The sequence below is a fragment of the Canis lupus genome, chromosome 8, assembly GCF_048164855.1.
Source record: "Canis lupus baileyi chromosome 8, mCanLup2.hap1, whole genome shotgun sequence".
NCBI lineage: Eukaryota > Metazoa > Chordata > Mammalia > Carnivora > Canidae > Canis > Canis lupus.
The window spans coordinates 34266278-34287379 of record NC_132845.1 but is presented as its reverse complement, the minus strand read 5'-3'; the positions used below and the strand labels follow the sequence as shown (position 1 = coordinate 34287379).

General features: G+C 34.5%; 1 protein-coding gene across 6 annotated transcripts in view; it reads left to right on the top strand.

Annotated features, from left to right (window-relative positions):
- The window catches only part of LOC140638077 (mitochondrial adenyl nucleotide antiporter SLC25A24-like), a 46214-nt gene extending 34612 nt beyond the window's left edge, over positions 1 to 11602 (top strand). For 5 of the 6 annotated variants that reach the window (XM_072834765.1, XM_072834769.1, XM_072834766.1 and 2 more), the window contains 2 exons: positions 2371 to 2512; positions 11419 to 11602. In XM_072834765.1, coding sequence (XP_072690866.1) covers positions 2371 to 2512; positions 11419 to 11594 — 318 coding nt within the window. In that variant the 3' untranslated portion in view covers positions 11595 to 11602. Of the gene's footprint in view, positions 1 to 2370; positions 2513 to 5533; positions 5611 to 11418 lie in introns of all 6 variants that reach the window. The other variant, XM_072834768.1, reaches the window with a different exon arrangement.
- Positions 11603 to 21102: the final 9500 nt, after the last annotated feature.

Below are 21102 nucleotides of genomic sequence, written 5' to 3'. Positions count from 1 at the left end.
AATATATACAATGGAATATTACTCATTGATCAAAAAGAATGAAATCTTGCCATTAGCAACAATGTGGATGGAACTAGGGTGTAGTATGCTAAGCAAAGGAAATCCATCAGAGAAAAACAAATGCCATATGATTTCACTCATATTTGGAATTTAAGAAACAAAACATGAACATAGGTGAAGGGAAGAAAAAAATAAAATAGGATAAAAACAGAGAGGGAGGCAAACCATAAAAGATTCTTTTTTTGTTTGTTTGTTTTTGTTTTTTCCATAAAAGATTCTTAACTATAGAGAACAAAATGGGAGTTGCTAGAGGGGAGGTGAATGGGGGGACAGGATAAAAGGGTGATGGGCATTAAGGAGGGCAATTACTGGGATGAGCACTGGGGGTATATGTAAGTGACGAATCACTAAATTCTACTCCCGAAAGTATTACTACACTGTATGTTAACTAACATGAATTTAAATAAAAAATATAAATACAATTAATTAACTACAGCTTTAAAAAAAGTAAGAGGAGAATGTAAGTTTTTGGGGGGCTACGTATGAGAAATAATGACTTTTTTTCTAGGTTAATATTGTCCAGTTTCACTTTGGTCATTCTCTATAGCTGATTCTTATAGACCATCAGGCATGAACTTTCTTACCCAAATCCCTCTCTATTTGGTAATTCCTGGGACCTTCCACCCCCAGCAAACGTTTTAATTCTCATCAGTGGTTAGGATAGCAATTAGAATTGCGGACTCGGACTGCTTGAGTTCTAATTCTGGCTCCACGGTTTTCTCTGGGCCTGGATTCTCTCACCTTAAAAATGAGGATTTATTCAGTAAACAAATAATGATTGAGTTGCATGTACAAGGCTCTGTTCTAGGTGCACCAAACAAGAGAGACAGAAAGTCCTGTCACTGGGGATCTCAACATTCTTCAACTGGGAGACAGACAATAAATTATTTAAACATATAATGCCTTAGTGATAAGGGTTATAGAGAAAAACAGAACAGGAAAGCAGAATAGGTAGTGTTAGGGACTGAAATTTTCAATATCATGGTCTGGGAAGGTCCTCCTGAGATGGTGAATTTTGAGCAAAGAACAGAAGAAATGGAGAGGGTGAGCCATGTATAAATCTACAGGGAGAACAGGGTGGGAGCGTGCCTGTGTAGCTGCAGTGGAGGAAACCGAGGGTTAGTAGGAGGTGAGGTGAGAGAACGAGATTTAGCAGAGCCTTGCAGGCCGTGGAAAGTACTTGGCCCCCTTGTTGAATCAGTTGGCCATCATGAAAGAGTTTATTTCTGGACTCCTGAATTTTACTTCATTGATCTGTATGTCTATGCTTATGTATCACACTGGCTTGGTTGGTGGAGGTCTGTAGTAAGTTTTAAAATCAGAAAGTGTAAATTATTTAACCTTGTTCTTTCCTAAGCATTGCTTTGGCTATGCTGGATCCCTTACATTTTCATATGAATTTTAAGATCATCTAGTGTCGGAAGTTCTAGGACAATGGAGAATGTAGTTGTTCACTTGAAAGAATGATGCTGGTATGTTGGGAGAGTAAATGGTCAAGGAAAATACGGTATCATTTCAGTGAAAAACCATGGATCCACTTAAGATTTTATGATCATGAATTTAAAATGAGACCAATCAGCATGGGTGTGTGTTTTCTCAGTCATGTTTAGCTATATTCTAAACTATTTTCATAGCATATGAAATCACCATTTACTCTTGTCACTCTTATTCTCTTATGAGAGTTTTCCAAAGGCTATATGGTTTGTGATGACATCAGTGCTCTTATGGCTATTTAATGTGTTTCTTGTGTTTATAATTTTTCTGTTTTAATATCTAACACAATAGATAATATTGATAGATATAACCCATAGAAACAAAAACTTTTTGGTGTTCTCAACAACTTTTAAGAGTATAGAGGAGTCCTGAAACAAAAATATTGCTGGTAAGGGATATTGTGCAGGTTGACACAATAAACCTCCCTAAAGATTAGGTGATCAGGGCTCTCATAGTTGAGTGGATAGTGAGTTTCCATCACTAAGGTTCTCTGATCTCTGGTTTGTTTGTACACCTCTGAATAATTCTAGTTGCTAGGATGGCACTTAGGAAAAGAGGTAATATTTAGATAATTTGAGCCCTGGAAATATTGGGGGTAAGACTTTACTAACTGTAACTGAATTACACTAAAAATTGGCAGCTCAAAAATGTCCTATGGATCTTATTACTTTGTCATGGATGACTGCATTCTGCATTTTATATTCTTTTCTATAATGTAGGAGTCTATGCCTATTGTGAGAAAAGATATTAGCATTTTATTATTTTGGTTCTTCTTTAATAGTTGTTAAAGCATATTATTACTTTGTTCTCCGTCAGCTTTTGAAGACTCATTTACTAAACACTGATACAGAAGGCCCTGGGTTGCTGACTTTGTTTGGATATAATGCCTTCTCTAAGTTTTGTGGTCAGTTTATCAGCTACCCCCTGCACCTAGTGAGAACTCGCATGCAAGTTCAAGGTGAGTTTTTGTGAGGAGGATGGCAGTGTAAAAAGCTCTATGTGATTTAGGAACTTTTTTTTTTTTTAACTTTCTGTTCTGAAGAATGTCTAAGAACCCTCCTCATTTTCATCATTCAGTGCTGCCTCTTTTAAAAAGACGAAATTAGGAAATTGTTCTTATATGAGTGGGAATGGTGCTATTTATTTACCACCTTGGGTGATACAATGAATGTTTTCACACTGGAGGGGTCCAGTCTTTTTGGAACTAGAGTTCATAAGACTGTGATAATGAGGGATTCAAAATTTAGATACCTATCTAAATGACTGTTATAAGTCTTCTGCAAGCTGAGATGCAGTGATTCTGTTTCACTTAAAAATAACTTAAAGTGGGCAGCCCAGGTGGCTCAGTGGTTTAGTGCCGCCTTCAACCCAGGGCGTGATCCTGGAGACCCGGGATCGAGTCCCACGTCAGGCTCCCGCCATGGAGCCTGTTTCTCTCTCTCTCTGTGCCTCTGCCTCTCTCTCTCTCTCTGTGTGTCTCTCATGAATAAATAAAATCTTAAAAAAATAACTCAAAGTATCTGCTGATTATTAGGAAAAATTATCTATTGAACTCAGAAAAGAAAGATTATATATGTGCATATATTATATATAATTATATATATAATATATATATCATATATATCTCCATTATATATATTATATATATATCATATATATCGCCATAAAACTACCACCAATGTCAAGACATAGACATTTCCAGTGCTCCAGAAGGCTCCTTCATACCTTTCCCAATCAATAAACACCCTCACCCCAAGGTAACTATTATTTTGACTTTAATCACCATTTATTAATTTGCCTCTTTCTTTCTTTCTTTCTTTCTTTCTTTCTTTCTTTCTTTCTTCCTTCCTTCCTTCCGTTCTTTCTTTCTTTCTTTCTTTCTTTCTTTCTTTCTTTCTTTCTTTCTTTCTTTTATTTATTTTTTCTTTAAAGAGAGTATGTGAGCAGGGAGGAGGGGCAGAGAGAGAGGGAGAGAGAGAATCTTAAGCAAGCTCAACACTCAGTGCAGAGCCCGAGGCATAGTGCAATCTCACGATGTGAGATTCATGACTTGAACTGAAGTCGAGAGTTAGACACTGAACAAACTGAGCCACCCAGGTGCCCCTAGTTTGGCTATTCTTGAAAACTATGTACTGTTTTGGAAAGTCATCTTTGTTTATTGCATGTAATTATCTTCTTTGGTGTATAGTATTTCTTTACACAAATACTACACTTAATCCATTGCAATATTTTAAAATTTATTTTTTAAATTGAAGTATAGTATATTAGTTTCAGGTGCAACATAGTGATTTGACATTTATATGCATTATAAAATGCTCAGCACAATACTGTGGAAAACAAGCACTTATTTCTTTCTTATTTCACTCATATCTATATCAAGAAAAGAATTTTTGGATTATAGGGTAAATGCACATCCAGTTTTAGTAGATACTGCCAAATTGGTTTTCCAAAGTGTTTATTTCAGTTTGTACTATAATGACAATGTGTAGGAGTTCCAGTTGCTCTGCATCTTTGTTAACACTTGTTATTGTCAATCTTTTAATTTAGACATTCTGATAATTGTACAATAAAATTTCACTGTGGCTTTATATTTATCAATGACTAATAATATTGAACACTTTTAATGCTCATTTTAAATATTTTATTTATTTATTTTAGAGAGAAAGAGCAAGCATGAATGGGGGAGGGGCAAAAGGAGAGGGAGAGAAAGAATCCCAAACCAATTGTGCTGAGCCCAGACCCTAACACAGGGCTCAATCTCCCGACCCTGAGTTCATGACCAGAGCTGAAATCAAGAGTTGGGTGCTCAACCAACTGAGCCACCCAGGCAATATTTTTCCTTTTGATTTGATATGTACACAGCCATGGCTTCTGTGAATAGGAAAAAAGTTTCTTCCTTTCCAGCTTTTATACTTTTTACCTCCTTTTCTTGCTTCATATCACTCATTAGGAGCTCCAGTACAATGCTATAATGATAATGGTAAGAGTGGACATCTTTATCTCATTCCTACTCTGAAGAAAACTGTTCCAATATTTTACCATTGAGTATGATGTTGTAGGTTTTTGGAATATACCCTTTGTGTGACTAAGGGAGTTCTCCTCTATTCCTAGTTTGTGCAAAGTGTTAAAAAAATCATGAATAGGTTTTGAATTTTATTAAATGCTTTTTCTGCCTCAAAATAATACTATTATTTTCTCCTTTTTTTTTTTCTGTGAGTGAATGATTTTCAAGTGTCAAAACAACTTTGAAATCATGGAATAAGTTTCACTTGGTCATGTTGCATTACCATTTTGTATAATGTTGGATTTGCTTGATAATATTCTGAATAGGATTTTTTTTATATTATATTCATGAGAATTTTGTTGCTTGTAATGTTCCTTCCTGTAATGTTTCTGTCAGGTTTTTGTATTAATGTTACATTTGCTCCATAAAGATAGTTCGAAAATGTTCTCTCTTTTTCTAGTCTTCGGATGAATTTGTGTATAGCTAGAATTTTTTTTTCCTTAAATATTCGGGAGAACTCACCAGTGAAGCCAATTTTGCCTGGATATTTTTGATGGAAGGTGTTTTTTTTTTTCCCCTGTTCTATATTTTAATAACAGTTTCTAGTTCTTTAAAAGGTATGGATTGTTCAGGTTTCCTATTATTCCATCAATTTTGAGGTATTGTGCTTTTTAAAGAATCTATCCATTTCATCTAAATTGTTTAAGCCTAATAGCATAACATTATTAATAGTGTCCTTTTAATATGCCTTTAATAATGACTGTAGGTTTTACAGTGAAGTCTCCTTTTTATTTTCTGATATTAGCAATTTGTTATTTTTGTTTTTCTTAATCAGTTTATTTGGGGTTTATTGTTTTTATTCATCTTTTGGTTTTGTTGATTTTCCTATATTGTACATTCATGTTCTGTTTCATTGCTTTCTGTTCTTATTTTTGTTATTTTTATCCTCTTTTTTTGCTTGTTTTTTTTGTTTAGTTTCTTAGGTTCAAAGTTTAGATCTGGGGTTGCCAAACTATGCCTCGCAGGCCAAATCTTACCCACCACCCACGTGTGTAAGTAAAATGTAATTGGAACACAGTCAGGCTATTTATTTATGTACTATCTACAGCTATTTTCACGCTACAATGGTAGACTTGAGTAGTTGCTAGAGACCATGTGGTCCACAAAGCTTAAAATATTTACTATCTGGCCTATTACAGCAAAAGTTTGCTGACTCCTGTTTAATATAATTGATTTAAAATTTTTTTCTTTTTTGATACACCAATTCCAATTTCTGAATATTTCTCTAAGTACTGCTTTACTTATATTCCATAAACTGATAATATTTGCATTATCATTCATTTCAAAATATCATCCAAATTTCCATTGTGATTTCTTTCTGACTCACTGGTTATTTAGAAATATATTGCTTAATTTACAAACATTTGGGGATTTTTCCAATGATCTTTCTGATATTGAACTTGTAGTCTAATTGCACTGCAAAAAGAGAATGTACTCTATAGGATTTCTATTCTTTGAAATTTATTGAGATCTGTCTTACTGGCCCAGATATGGTCAATTTTGGTGAATGTTCACTGTATACTTGAAAAGAAAGAGGATTTTGAAGTTGTACTTAGTGTCCTATATATGTATTCTATAAAGTAAATTAGTGAAGTGTTAATCAAATGTTTTATACCCTTGCTGATTTTTTTAATTTGCTTTTTTCTATTAGTTACTGACAGAGGTGTGTTTAAATCTCTAACCACAATGGTGGATTTATTTAACTCTCTTTTAATTTAGTCTATTTTTCTTTCTATATTTGAAGCTATAGTATTATGTATATTAAAACTTAGTACTGATTTTTATTATGAAATGTGTCCTCTTTATTGCTGGTAATATTTGTTTTTGCTTTAAAAAGTCTACTTTGTCTGATATTAATGTAGTTACAGTAACTTTCTTTTGGTTAATGTTTGCTTGGTATAATTTTTTAGAGCATCTTTTTACTTTCAATCTTTATGTGTCCTTATATATAGTGTGTCCATTCTGAAAAGCACATAGTTAGATCTTTAAAAAAATCTCATGTGATTATTTTGTCTTTTAATTAACATTTAGTACATTTATATTTTAAAGTAGTGTTACAGTTGCATTTAAGTGGAGACCACATATTAAAGTGCTACATCTTATTGCTTCCATTTTTCATTTTCTTTTATCTCTCTCTTTTTTTGGGTCTCCTTTTGAATTAGGTATATTCATTATTTCAGTATTTCTCATCTATTAGCTTGTTAGTTATATGTTCTTTTTCCTTTTGTTACCTTGGAGATTCCAATGTGAATCCTTTGTTAATTACAGACTAACCTTAAATTAGTATTTTTACCAATTTCTTTCTTTCTTTTTCTTCCTTTCTTATTTCTTTTCTTCTTTCCTTCTTTCTGTTTTAAGATACTGTCTCCCCCCATACCCATGCTTTTTAAGATTTTTCTTTCTGTCTTTGGTTTTCAGCACTTTGAATATGATGTGCCTAAAATGTGGTTTGCTTTCTGCTTTTCGTCTTCCTGTTTTTAAAATCTGTAGTTTGATGGCTTTTGTTAGTTTTTGGAAAATTCTTAGCCAAAATTTCTTCAACGATTGCTCTATCCCATTGTCTCTGTCTTCTGACATTCCAATTATATGTATGTTAGATCTTTTCTTCATGTCCTATTTACTGGTTATGTTCTTTTCTGTATTTTATATTCCTTTCTCCTCCCCCCTACTTCAATCTGGACGTTTCTTTCTTACTGCACCAATCTTCTAGAGCTCACTAATCTTATGTTTTGCTTTGTCTAATTTGCTGTTGAACCCATACATTGATGTCTTAACTTTAGTATATTTTTGTTTGACTTTACATTTTATTCTTTTAAAAAATATTTTATTTATTTATTTGAGAGAGAGAGATAGAGAGCACAGGCGGTGGGATGGGGCAGAGGGAGGGGGAGAAGCAGACTCCTCACTGAGCAGAGAGCCTGATGATCATCAGGACCCTAGGATCATGATCTGAGTTGAAGGAGATGCTTAACTGACTGAGCCACCTAGGCGTCCCTACATTTTTATTCTTAAGAAAATAGATTCTAGGTGTCATGTGAAAGTCTCCATCTTTGTCTTTAATTTCTTAAACACATTAATAACAATTATTTTAAATTTAAGTTATTGATACTCGTTTTCTTAATGTATATTTTTTTTATTGGAGTTCGATTTGCCAACATAAAGTATAACACCCAGTGCTCATCCTGCCAAGTGCTCCCCTCAGTGCCTGTCACCCAGTCACCCCACCCCCTTGCCCACCTCCCTTTCCACTACCCCTTGTTCATTTCCCGGAGTTAGAGGAGTCTCTCATGTTTTGTCATCCTCTCTGATTTTTCCCTCTCAAACACTTGTTTTTTGTCTGCTTTTCTCTCTAGGTTTTCAGTTATTTGATCCTGTTTTTTATTTTATTTTTATCATGCCTCATTATTTTAGATTGAATAATGAGCACTTTGTGGGAAAAATTGTAAACTCTAGATGATGTTATTTTTCTCCAAATAGGGCTAACCTTTCTTCCTGTAGGTAGCTACAGTATAGGCAGACCAACTTAAATCTATTGAAGGTTGGTTTTAGATATGTTAGGGATGATTTATTTTAGCTCTGGCCATTCCCCAAGGTACTTACTCGTAGAGTATGGCCCTCGCTGCTAGACGTAACCTTTTGTGGGTTTTATCTGAAAGTCTAGAGTGGTTACCAAGGTGTCTCACCTCATCTTGTTGGGTCTGAACTTCACCTTTATGATCCACTAAAGTCTATCCCTAAATCTTTAGCCTTCCACCTGCTCTTTTCTGCTGGTTTTTGTGATATCTCATTTGGTGCAGCATTAGAGTTGGCAATACCTCAATGGAAAACTGCAGAGAGTCTTTTGGACTCATTTCATTAGTATTACCTCTATTTCAGATTTTGCTCAAGTATCTGGCACATTGGCATCCTTGAATTCCAACTTTTGTCTTCAGTTCAGTAACACTCCTATTTTCTGGTTGGACCCGATTCTTTCATGCTGAAAATTGTCAAATGGCCTAAAGTTAAAAAAAAAAATAATAAAACAAAACCAAGTGAAATGTAGTGCTTATCTCTACACTTTTCTTCTCTCAGGGATCCTAGTCTTGTTTCCATTGATTACTCTCAAACAATGATTTCATGTATTTTATTCTTATTTTAATAGCTAATTTTATTTGTAGGGTGAGTCTGACAAATTACTCTGTTATAACTAGAATTGAAAATCCTCTTTTGTTCTTTTGACATCTCCGTATTTGTTTCTGAGCTCTTCTGTTTCTTTTCTTTTTTAAAAAATAATGTCCCATGGTCACTTGTACCTGCTCTCAAATCTGTAACCAACTGTATTTCCTTTTACTGCCTAGGGTAGTGATGTTTCAAAATCAGTATCTGAGTCCTAGGATCCTCAGCTAATGTAGAAGTTATTAAGTTAAAGGGATTTGGGGAATAGTATATTTACATGATGCCACAGTATCATCTATCAGAGTTATTGCTAATTGCAAAGAGGAAAACATGCCTTTACAATGGAGAGAAAGGGTGGTCATCATTGTAACCAGTCAACCAGCTTGGCAACCAGTATTGGCAACAGTAAAATAAAAAAACCTCTCACATAATGTGCCTCATGATGTAATGTAATATGAAGTGCATAGCATCTACTATGAAGTACTCTTGCCCAAAAAGTTTTACTCACATATGGAAATACTTTTGGACTTAAAAGAAATACAGGGGATCAAGGGATACATTAAATGATGCTATTAAGAATGAATCAGAAAAATCTAGAATATAGTATATTCTATAAGACAACTGGCCTGGGCTATTCAAAAGCCATTGTTATAGAAAAAGTGGTGGTTGTGGGGGAATGACTGGTACTAGTCTTGATTAGGAAAGTGAAGAACTATAGCCAATGCAATGAGTGAATTTTGTTTAGATTTTAGTTTGGAAAAAAACAAACCCCACTCTAAGTGACATTTTTGGGAAAATTAGGAAAATTTTAATAAGGAGGTACTTGGTGAGATAGAGAATTTTTAAAATTTTCTCAGGCATAATTATGACTTGGGTTATGTAGATTAATGTCTTTGTGTTTAGAATATGTTGAAGTTTTTAGGGTTGCAAGTTTCATGGTGTTTGTAACTACTTTCAGAGTGCATACATTCACACACATTTATATATACATAGAGAGAGACAAAAATAAGTACAGCAAAATGTCAAAATTTGAAACTAGGTGGTGAGTATACAAATGTTCATTGTATTATTCTTTCTGTAGTTTATAGTTTTCACAATATGAAAGATGGAATAAACCAATGGGGGGTGTAGGTTCAACATTAGAGAAAAAATAAGTATGTTCCATATTCTTTTACAAAATTATAGAAATTGATAGCAGTGTTATTAGCATCTACTAAAAAATAAAAGGCCAAAATATGAATGTAGTAATAGAACATTCTCCAAGAAATTCCATGGTGAGTAAATATTTTCTAAAATTTCAAAATAATTTAATCTAGATTTCAAAGGAATTATTTTATTTTGGGTGGGGAAGTATGGAGGGAGGAAATGTTTAGATTAAAGCAAATAGCAGCAGACAAAATTTTCAGTTCTTTACTGCTTTTTACTTAGTTATGTCAATTTTGGGAACATAGAATAATGATTAAGGAGAAAAGTGCTAGCTAAAGAATTTGAGAATGTTGCCAGGTACTATGCAATATGCCAGGCATGTGGAATATGAGTAAGCAAAAACACATTGCTCATGGAATTGATGGTCTAGCAGGGTAGACAGTTATTAATTAAATATTGACACAAAGTACATAAACTGTGATGAGAGCTGCAAAGGAAAAGTGGAGTTCTCTAAATACTACCACGGGGCGGGAGTGCTGAGGCAGTTCTGGAAGACTATCTTGGGAAAGTATTGCTTGGACTGAGAACTAAAGGCTGAGATGGGGTTAAAAGCCAAAGGTTGGGGAGTGACTTCCAGGCAAAGGGAAAAGCATGTGCAACTAGCTTTAAGAGGGAGGAAGTTTGGGGACATTTGAGAAACTAACTGAAAAGTGGCCACTATGGCTGGAGTGCAGAAAACAAGAAAGTGGTACAAGTGAGGTGGGAGCAGGAAACAGAGGCTAGACCATACTGTATTTAAGTATAGTGGGGGAATTACTGAAGTAAGAGAGTAACATAATCAGAGTTGCTTTATTAAAAGTTCTCTTTGGTTAAAGTATGGAGAAAAAAATGAAAGAGGTGATTATGGTAAATAAGGCAAAGCAAGAGATAATGGTAGATTGGAGAACGGAGGCATGGCAGTGCACTTCTAGGTAAATGCATAGGTTTGAGAGCTATTTAGAGAGTAAAACTGATGGGTAATGGTTTGGATATGTAAGCGGAGGGAAACATTATAGATGGCCTTTCAATTTTCCAGTTTCCACACCTACATGAGTGGTGGAGCCACTCCCTGAGAAAAGAAATAGTGAATGAGAAACATATTTGAGTTTTTTTCAGCATTTGAGTTGTTCTTAATATATAAGATGTTGAATAAAAGTACCTTTATATGTCTAGCTACTTTTAAAAATTATGTCCACAATAATTATAAGTAAATTTCACCACCAATGGACAGAATTTCTTCCTCAAGGAAAGAAAATTAAAAAGACATAAGCATCAAATAGTTCCATTAGGTTCCCTGATTATATAATTATGATGAACCACAGATGTTCCTTTGAAACTGCTTGTGAAAGAATTTATGTAATTATATATATTTTTCTCTCTTAACATGTATTTTACCTTAGTGTTTGAAAAATAGTAAATACCAAATTAATTAGGCTTTTTCCTTCCCTTTCATTTTCTAGGCATAATGGGAGGCCCACAGCTAAATATGATCAGCGTCTTTCATCAAATTTATAAAAGCAGTGGAGTGATGAGGTTTTTCAGAGGCATGACTCCAAATTTCTTAAAGTTGCTTCCTTCAGTATGCATAAATTGTATGGTTTACGAATCAATAAAACCACTCTTGGAAATAGCATAGAAATGAAATCGTGAACTTCCATTTTATGTACATTTATTTATAAGCATAGAAATGTCTTGCCTTTTTTCTTAGCTTGCTAGAGGATTGCATGAAAAGATGCTATATCCATCCTCCAAAAAGATAAACATACAAATCAGAATTAAATGCTGAATTTTAATTTTTTATAAGCCAGAATTATAGCTTATTAAGTTCTTTATGAATTAAAACCTTTAATACTCATAAAGTCTATTTAAGCTTCTCTAAAATTTAATGAATACCTACCAGAAATTTGCATTTAAATAGATTAAATTTATATTACCTAATTTATATTTTTATTTTATATTACCTAATATTACCTAATTATATTATTAACAATATATTTTTACGTTAGAAAAATTGGAGTATTTTGGAATTTTTCAGCATTTTTTGTTTTCTATTTTAAAAACCTAACATTGTTTTGTATGCATATTTTAAGTCCATTTGAAAGCATTAAAAGAAAACGTATGCATTTAAAATTATAATTAAAAGGGAAACAGTGGTTTTTGAACCCCTTTTCTGTCTCTAAACTAAACAAAACAAAATAGTTTTGTCTTAAACAATTTCATGGCTCAGAATACCTCACTCTCCTACCGGTGTTGTTAATGGAATGCTGGTGGCTTATTGCTTGCTTCTTGGGCACTCTTATTTGTGGATAGACATTTTAAATTTACTTCTTAACATTGCTAAAAATTATAAGAAAATCACCAATGTGAACAAAGTAAATCAGAGAAATTTAAATCTGTTCTTAACTATCAAACTAGAGTTTGATAACTCTAGTTCTTAAATCTGTTTTACAATAAGAGCTTCAAATTTTTTATACTAATGAGTATATATATATATATATATATATATATATATATATATATATATATCTTTTATACTGTGCTTTTAAATTCCACTCTTTAAGAATAAAGAAAGGCTGACTAGACCTCTTCTTTGAAATCTTAAACTTATATGAAGGATAAATAGTATTCTTATTTGCCCTTAGAAGGTTGTTTTGTAGTTTGCCTCTATTTTTATTTTTTATTTATTTATTTTTTCAAAGATTTTATTTATTCACGACAGAGAGAGAGAGAGACAGAGACAGAGACAGAGAGAGAGAGACAGAGAGAGAGGCAGAGACACAGGCAGAGGGAGAAGCAGGCTTCATGCAGGGAGCCCAACGCGGGACTTGATACCGGGTCTTCAGGATCACGCCCTGAGCCGAAGGCAGATGCTCAACCGCTGAGCCACCGGGGCTGCCCATTTGCCTCTATTTTTAAAAAATTAATTTATTTTTTATTGAAGTATAGTTGACATACACTGTCACATTATGCTTACCACAAATGTAGCTACCATCTGTCCTCATACAATGCTACTACAATATTATTGACTATATTCCCTATGCTGTATCTTTTATTCCCATGTATCTTCTACTCCCCTTCACTCATTTGTGCCCATCCTCCCACCATCTCCTCTCTGGCAGCCATCAATTTATTCTCTGTTTTTATGGGTCTGCTTTTGCTTTTTATTTGCTTATTTATTGGTATTTTAGATTCCACATATGAAAAATCAGATGATATTTGTCTTTCTCTGTCTGATATTTTACTTAGCATAATACCCTCTAGATCCATCCATGTTGTTGCAAGTTTGCCTCTATCTTTTCAATCTACCTTAAGAGAGAATAGACCGAAGATATTTAAGATTGTGTATATATAGCTACATTTAAAAAACTGTGTTGGCTCTAAAATTGTGATTTAATGAGATATAAATATAAATTATATAATTTATCCTGAAGACTTAATGCACAGCATAGAGATTATAGTCAACAATATTGTATTATAAACTTCAAAGTTGCTAAGAGACTAGATCTTACTTGTATTCACCACAAAAAAGAAATGATATGTAGGGATAGAGGGAACATTCCTCGACATCTTAAAAGCCATCTATGAAAAGCCCACAGCAAATATCATTCTCAATGGGGAAGCACTGGGAGCCTTTCCCCTAAGATCAGGAACAAGACAGGGATGTCCACTCTCACCACTGCTGTTCAACATAGTACTGGAAGTCCTAGCCTCAGCAATCAGACAACAAAAAGACATTAAAGGCATTCAAATTGGCAAAGAAGTCAAACTCTCCCTCTTCGCCGATGACATGATACTCTACATAGAAAACCCAAAAGTCTCCACCCCAAGATTGCTAGAACTCATACAGCAATTCGGTAGCGTGGCAGGATACAAAATCAATGCCCAGAAGTCAGTGGCATTTCTATACACTAACAATGAGACTGAAGAAAGAGAAATTAAGGAGTCAATCCCATTTACAATTGCACCCAAAAGCATAAGATACCTAGGAATAAACCTAACCAAAGATGTAAAGGATCTATACCCTAAAAACTATAGAACACTTCTGAAAGAAATTGAGGAAGACACAAAGAGATGGAAAAATATTCCATGCTCATGGATTGGCAGAATTAATATAGTGAAAATGTCAATGTTACCCAGGGCAATTTACACGTTTAATGCAATCCCTATCAAAATACCATGGACTTTCTTCAGAGAGTTAGAACAAATTATTTTAAGATTTGTGTGGAATCAGAAAAGACCCCGAATAGCCAGGGGAATTTTAAAAAAGAAAACCATATCTGGGGGCATCACAATGCCAGATTTCAGGTTGTACTACAAAGCTGTGGTCATCAAGACAGTGTGGTACTGGCACAAAAACAGACACATAGATCAGTGGAACAGAATAGAGAATCCAGAAATGGACCCTGAGCTTTATGGGCAACTAATATTCGATAAAGGAGGAAAGACTATCCATTGGAAGAAAGACAGTCTCTTCAATAAATGGTGCTGGGAAAATTGGACATCCACATGCAGAAGAATGAAACTAGACCACTCTCTTTCACCATACACAAAGATAAACTCAAAATGGATGAAAGATCTAAATGTGAGACAAGATTCCATCAAAATCCTAGAGAAGAACACAGGCAACACCCTTTTTGAACTCGGCCATAGTAACTTCTTGCAAGATACATCCACGAAGGCAAAAGAAACAAAAGCAAAAACGAACTATTGGGACTTCATCAAGATAAGAAGCTTTTGCACAGCAAAGGATACAGTCAACAAAACTCAAAGACAACCTACAGAATGGGAGAAGATATTTGCAAATGACATATCAGATAAAGGGCTAGTTTCCAAGATCTATAAAGAACTTCTTAAACTCAACACCAAAGAAACAAACAATCCAATCATGAAATGGGCAAAAGACATGAACAGAAATCTCACAGAGGAAGACATAGACATGGCCAACATGCACATGAGAAAATGCTCTGCATCACTTGCCATCAGGGAAATACAAATCAAAACCACAATGAGATACCACCTCACACCAGTGAGAATGGGGAAAATTAACAAGGCAGGAAACAACAAATGTTGGAGAGGATGCGGAGAAAAGGGAACCCTCATACACTGTTGGTGGGAATGTGAACTGGTGCAGCCACTCTGGAAAACTGTGTGGAGGTTCCTCAAACAGTTAAAAATATACCTGCCCTACGACCCAGCAATTGCACTGTTGGGGATTTACCCCAAAGATACAAATGCAATGAAACGCCGGGACACCTGCACCCCGATGTTTATAGCAGCAATGGCCACGATAGCCAAACTGTGGAAGGAGCCTCGGTGTCCAACGAAAGATGAATGGATAAAGAAGATGTGGTTTATGTATACAATGGAATATTACTCAGCTATTAGAAATGACAAATACCCACCATTTGCTTCAACGTGGATGGAACTGGAGGGTATTATGCTGAGTGAAGTAAGTCAGTCGGAGAAGGACAAACATTATATGTTCTCATTCATTTGGGGAATATAAATAATAGTCAAAGGGAATATAAGAGAAGGGAGAAGAAATGTGTGGGAAATATCAGAAAGGGAGACAGAACGTAAAGACTGCTAACTCTGGGAAACGAACTAGGGGTGGTAGAAGGGGAGGAGGGCGGGGAGTGGGAGTGAATGGGTGACGGGCACTGGGGGTTATTCTGTATGTTAGTAAATTGAACACCAATAAAAAATAAATTAAAAAAAAAAAAGAAAACTAGAGAAAAAAAAAAGAAATGATAATTACATGATGCTATAGAGGTGGTAACTAATGCTACAGTGGTAAACATATTGGAATATATAAATGTATCAAATAAAAAGTGTATACCTTTAATTTATAAAATGTTATATGTAAATTATATCTCAATTAAATTTTATGAATTGTTTAATTTTAAAAAATGGAGGGGCACCTGGGTGGCTCAGTGATTGAATGGCTGTCTGGCTCAGTCGTGATCCGGGGGTCAAGTCCTGCATTGGGCTCCCTGCGAGGAGCCTGCTTCTCCCTCTGCCTATGTCTCTGTCTCTCTCTGTGTCTTTCATGAATAAATAAATAAATAAATCTAACATAAATAAATAAACAAACAAATGAATAAATAAATGGAGATGTGAGATAATCAACGAGTTTGAAAATGTAAAAATAAATAAATAAATTATACAATTTATATTATAGCCAACAACTAGTAGCTGGATTGGACCAGCTCTCTTTTCAAGTGGTTTTTTAGGGCAAGATATTTCTGCCATTTGATAGATCATGTATTTTTAAGTTACTCTAATATTTGAAGTATGTCTTATTTATCAAGTTTATTAAAATTTAGTTAAAATCTGGCTCTCACTGTAAAGAGTGTTGAAATTCAAAGGAATAATCCATATAGTCTTTTTCTCTTGTTAAATGGCATGATTTAATTTGCTGTGGAATTAGATTAATTTCCTTCGGATAGGATAAGGAAAGGATTCTTGTGATACGGCACTTAATAAAATATTAATGATGGAATTAAGTTGTTAAGTTAAATTTCCTAAAAATTAAAATGAATATGAATATACAACATGAGTTTGAGTGAGAAAACCAAGCCAAATTTCTAGTTGGATTCCCATTTTTTTCTTAGTAGGATTTATTAATAGAAGGATTCTAATTAATTTATAACTCAGTTTCTAAAATTCACATAAAAGGAAGTTAAAATAAAACAAATGCTTCATGTGAAATTAGTGTATTACCATACCTTATTATTAAAAACAATGAGAAATTAAATTTTTTATGTGAACATTTATTCTACAATTGAGGGGGAAAATAAATGGCAAGCTAGACCCCTCAATAACTACAGATTATAAAGATCAAGTATTGTCTTAGGATAATTACATACTGGTGAAGTACTTTAAATGCTTCAGTGGATCTGAAACTTTTTGCCAGTGGATCAGATCCAGTGAACTCATTTAAAGTATTTTGCCAATTTTTTTCTCTATTTTTTTAGAATTCAATTTATTAATAGCAATGTGGCATTTAAATGGAACTGTTATGTGCTTTCCATACTCCTAGATTTGGAGAAATGTTCTAATCTGTGAGTTTATGTATTTTCTCTTTATTTTGTTTGTAAATAAAGACAGAAGTATTTCAGCATACAATTCAATTAATACATAAAAGTTTATGTATAGACATGAAAAGTCTAATCCCAGGGTGGCCCAAATGGGTTTGATCCCACCAAGTTGTCTTTGGGGCAAGAAGCAGTAATGGAGAAGAGTGCTTTGGTTTTTTGTTTTGTTTTGTTTTTGTTTTTTATAAATTTATTTTTTATTGGTGTTCAATTTGCCAACATATAGAATAACACCCAGTGCTCATCTCGTCAAGTGCCCACCTCAGTGCCCGTCACCCAGCCACCCCCACCCCCAGCCCACCTCCCCCTCCACCACCCCTAGTTCGTTTCTCAAAGTTAGGGGTCTCTCATGTTCTGTCTCCCTTTCTGAGAAGAGTGCTTTGAATTAGATTTGTGGATCTACCTTTCCTAGAATTCAGCAAATCCATATATTGGTTTCTAATAAGCTGAGAGAGTAAGAGAAAAAAAATTTTAACTCTCCTCTATGCACAATAAATGCTCAATAGGCAGGCATGTGTTTTATTACACTCAACCACAAAGTAAGACAATATTATATGGATATATGTATGTACATATCAACATGCTATATATATACATACACATACATACATATGGACATATATGCATAAATATGATACACACATATACATACACACACACAAATAATCGCAATTTTTTTCAAGCATCAAAGTTGACAGAGGTCTAGATAGAGATGTAAAATGTTGATTGTAGTTTAAATAAGTCCCCATAATGTGATAGGTGTTATATAATATATATGCTATTTTCCTATTTAATATATAGAAGATGAAATACTCCTCTTTATCCTATTACTAATAAGATAAATTAGAAACACTTCCAAACCTGTCATTTAATTAAAGAATACCACAGCTATAAATTCCCTCAGAAATCTTGCCTTGTGTCTATGAATTTCCTTGATTTTCAGGAGGAGGTCTACGTTAAATAGAATTTTGGCTTGCTTTCTTTTCCTGGATACATGTATTCAAACATCTTTTTAAATTGTGTACTATTTCTGAAAGTAATATCAAAACATGGGTATTTGGTATGTGAACAATTATTATTGAATTAGTCTCTGTCATTAAATGCTTCCCTGACCAGTTTTTGCCAGTTTGACTAAAAAAAGTAAATTGGTTCTATATATATTGTTAGTATATATATTCTAAAATTAAATATGTAGCATTTCACAAAGAAAATAAATGAATCATGTGCTCACCATACTCTTTGATTTCAAACACTACCTTTCTGCTTCAAACACTACCTTTCCTTCTCTCACCTCCTGAAAAGTAATCCTTATCCTGAAGGATTTCATTCCTATGCACATTTAAAATTTTGTCTACATATGAATGGTTCCATAAATATTTTTCATAACTGTATATTGTATATATTTTGTAAAACTTGCTTTTTCACTCAACATTGTGATATTTATCTACGTAACTTTAAGTCATTCATGTTTACTCCTATATGATATTTCATCATAACGTATACATATTTATCTAATTCTCTGATGGGCCGTTGTGTTAATTTAAATGAGAAATAGATTATTAAACTATGTTTAATAAATATTCAACCATGTTAGAGGTTTTTATACCTTTATGAGAAGGATGGAAGAAATTCCAAAGATTTCTTCTGAATCATTAAAGAAACAAAAAACCTAGAACAAGTACTTTTACATTTCAGAAAACAGAGGAGTCAATTTAACTATTATAATTAGAGCAATAAATTGTTATTTAAGATTTACCATAACTGCAGACTTTCAAGAGTTGTAAACATAGCAACAGCCTCTGGGATCCAGTTAACTTAAAAAAACAAACAAACAGGGATCCCTGGGTGGCGCAGCGGTTTGGCGCCTGCCTTTGGCCCAGGGCGCGATCCTGGAGACTCGGGATTGAATCCCACATCGGGCTCCCGGTGCATGGAGCCTGCTTCTCCCTCTGCCTCTCTGTCTCTCTGTCTCTCTGTCTCTCTGTCTCTCTCTCTCTCTCTCTGTGACTATCATAAATCAGTAAAAATTAAACAAAACAAAACAAAACCCACCTTTGTTACACATAAATCAAGAAGCCATTGGATATTCTTTCTTGTGAAGGGCACGTTCAAGTCTTTTTTTTCTAATTGTTAAATATTTAATTGGGTTGTTTGTCTTTTACTTATTGATCTGTAGGTGTTCTTAAAAATTCTACATAGTCATTTTTTAACTATGTGTATTATAAATATCTCTTTTTCAGTCTGGAACTTGAATATCAACTATCTTACTTGTATCTTTTGATGAAGAGATGTTTTAAATGTTGATGAGGTCCAATTTCTCAGTTTCTCTTCATGGTTAGTGAAAAACAAACAAAAAATAATAAATAGAGACCATTTGTGGTCTGAAAAGCCTAAAATATTTACTGTCTAGCCCTTTGTAGAAAAAATAAAGATGATCCCCAAACTAGACTGATTAGTTGAGCATAGCTGTAATTCAGAGATCAGAAAGTTGCTATAGCTACCACCACCGCTGTCAAATCTGCCTCAAGATATGCATAAAATTGGCAAATAAGCATTGAAATACTGAGTCTAGGCACAAAAACTGACCTAAACCCCAATATTCATGGTCCTGCATGATGGCTGAAACAGCAAAAGGAAGCTGTCTTACTTCCTCTTTCCAAATACTATGTAAGGTTTTTGGAGGGAATCTAATTTTCTTACAGAAAACTAGCTTCAAAGGAGTTTAGAAATACTTTTGAGCATTCTGTAGTCTTCCAATAGAAATGCAGAATGAAGGTTGAAGTACCAGTCCAAAGTATCTGCCACAACTTCCAAGTGATGTTTTTAAAGATATATTATTTATTTGAGAGAGAGAGAGAGAGAGAGAGAGAGAGAAAGCACAAGTACACCCATGAGAGGTGGGAGAGGCAGAGGGAGAGAAAGAATCCTAAAGTAGGTTCTACGCTGAGTGTGGATCCCCAGGGCAGGGCTTGATCTCACCACCCTGAGATTATGACTGAGCCAAAACCAAGAGTTGGATGCTCAACTCACTGAGCCAACAGGTGCCCCCCAAGTGATTCTTAAAAAACTAATGGATACTATTACACCAAAAGAGCCCATTAAGAAATTTTCTATATTGCTTGCTATGAGATAGAGCAGGGACCAGACTCAAGCCCCTCACCCTGAAATGCTCATAAAAAAACCACAGTAGCCCTTTTACAGGTGCTGCTTGCCATCAGAAAGCCAGATGCTACCACAGTGCCAAACAAGCCCCACACTCCAGCTTACAACCAGTTTGCTCCTGTGAGAACCAGACCAAACCAAGTCTGAGCCCCAAGGGACCCCCAGCACTGACCTTTCACTAACTTTTCCCCTCATTATAATCTTAAAAACTTGCCTAGGGGTTGAGATTTAACATGCTATGATTAGACATCCAATGTATGAAAAAATATAATCTTTAGGTGAGCAGGCACTGTTGGGTCCCCATCTCTACATGCTTATGCCACCTCCCCACCCCACCCCCCTCACCGCTGTGATCTCTTTAAAACTGTCCCTGGCCTCTCTCTAAAGAGCCAGCCCGAGGATACTTTCCCTTGTGCTGGAATATAAGTCACAGGAAAGCTTTGCCTGGACCAGCTGTTAGGCCTCCTGTCAATTTTTATTTTTGGTGAGCTCAGTAACAAGGATAGGGCTTCTAATCAAGAAAGTAGAAAAAAAAAGTAGAAACAGCAAACTTTTAAATGTTTACAATGGGCCAGTTATAAGCACTTTACACCTTGTTTTTTTAAACTTTAATAATGATCCTACAAGGTAGGTATAATTATGAAATTTGTTTTATGAGTGAGAAAACTGAGTTTTAGAAAAGTAATTTGCCTAAGGTTGCATGAGTGGTATGTGGTAGAGCTGGAATTCGAGATCAAGTGTGTCTGAGTCAACACCTTCTAGTACTTTCAGCCCTATGTTTAATCTTATGGTTGGTTGAAGTTAAGAAAGAGTCAGAGAGATGAAAAAAAAAATGAAACAAAATAAAACAAAAGTATGGATAAATTCTAAGTTTCCCCTCACCAA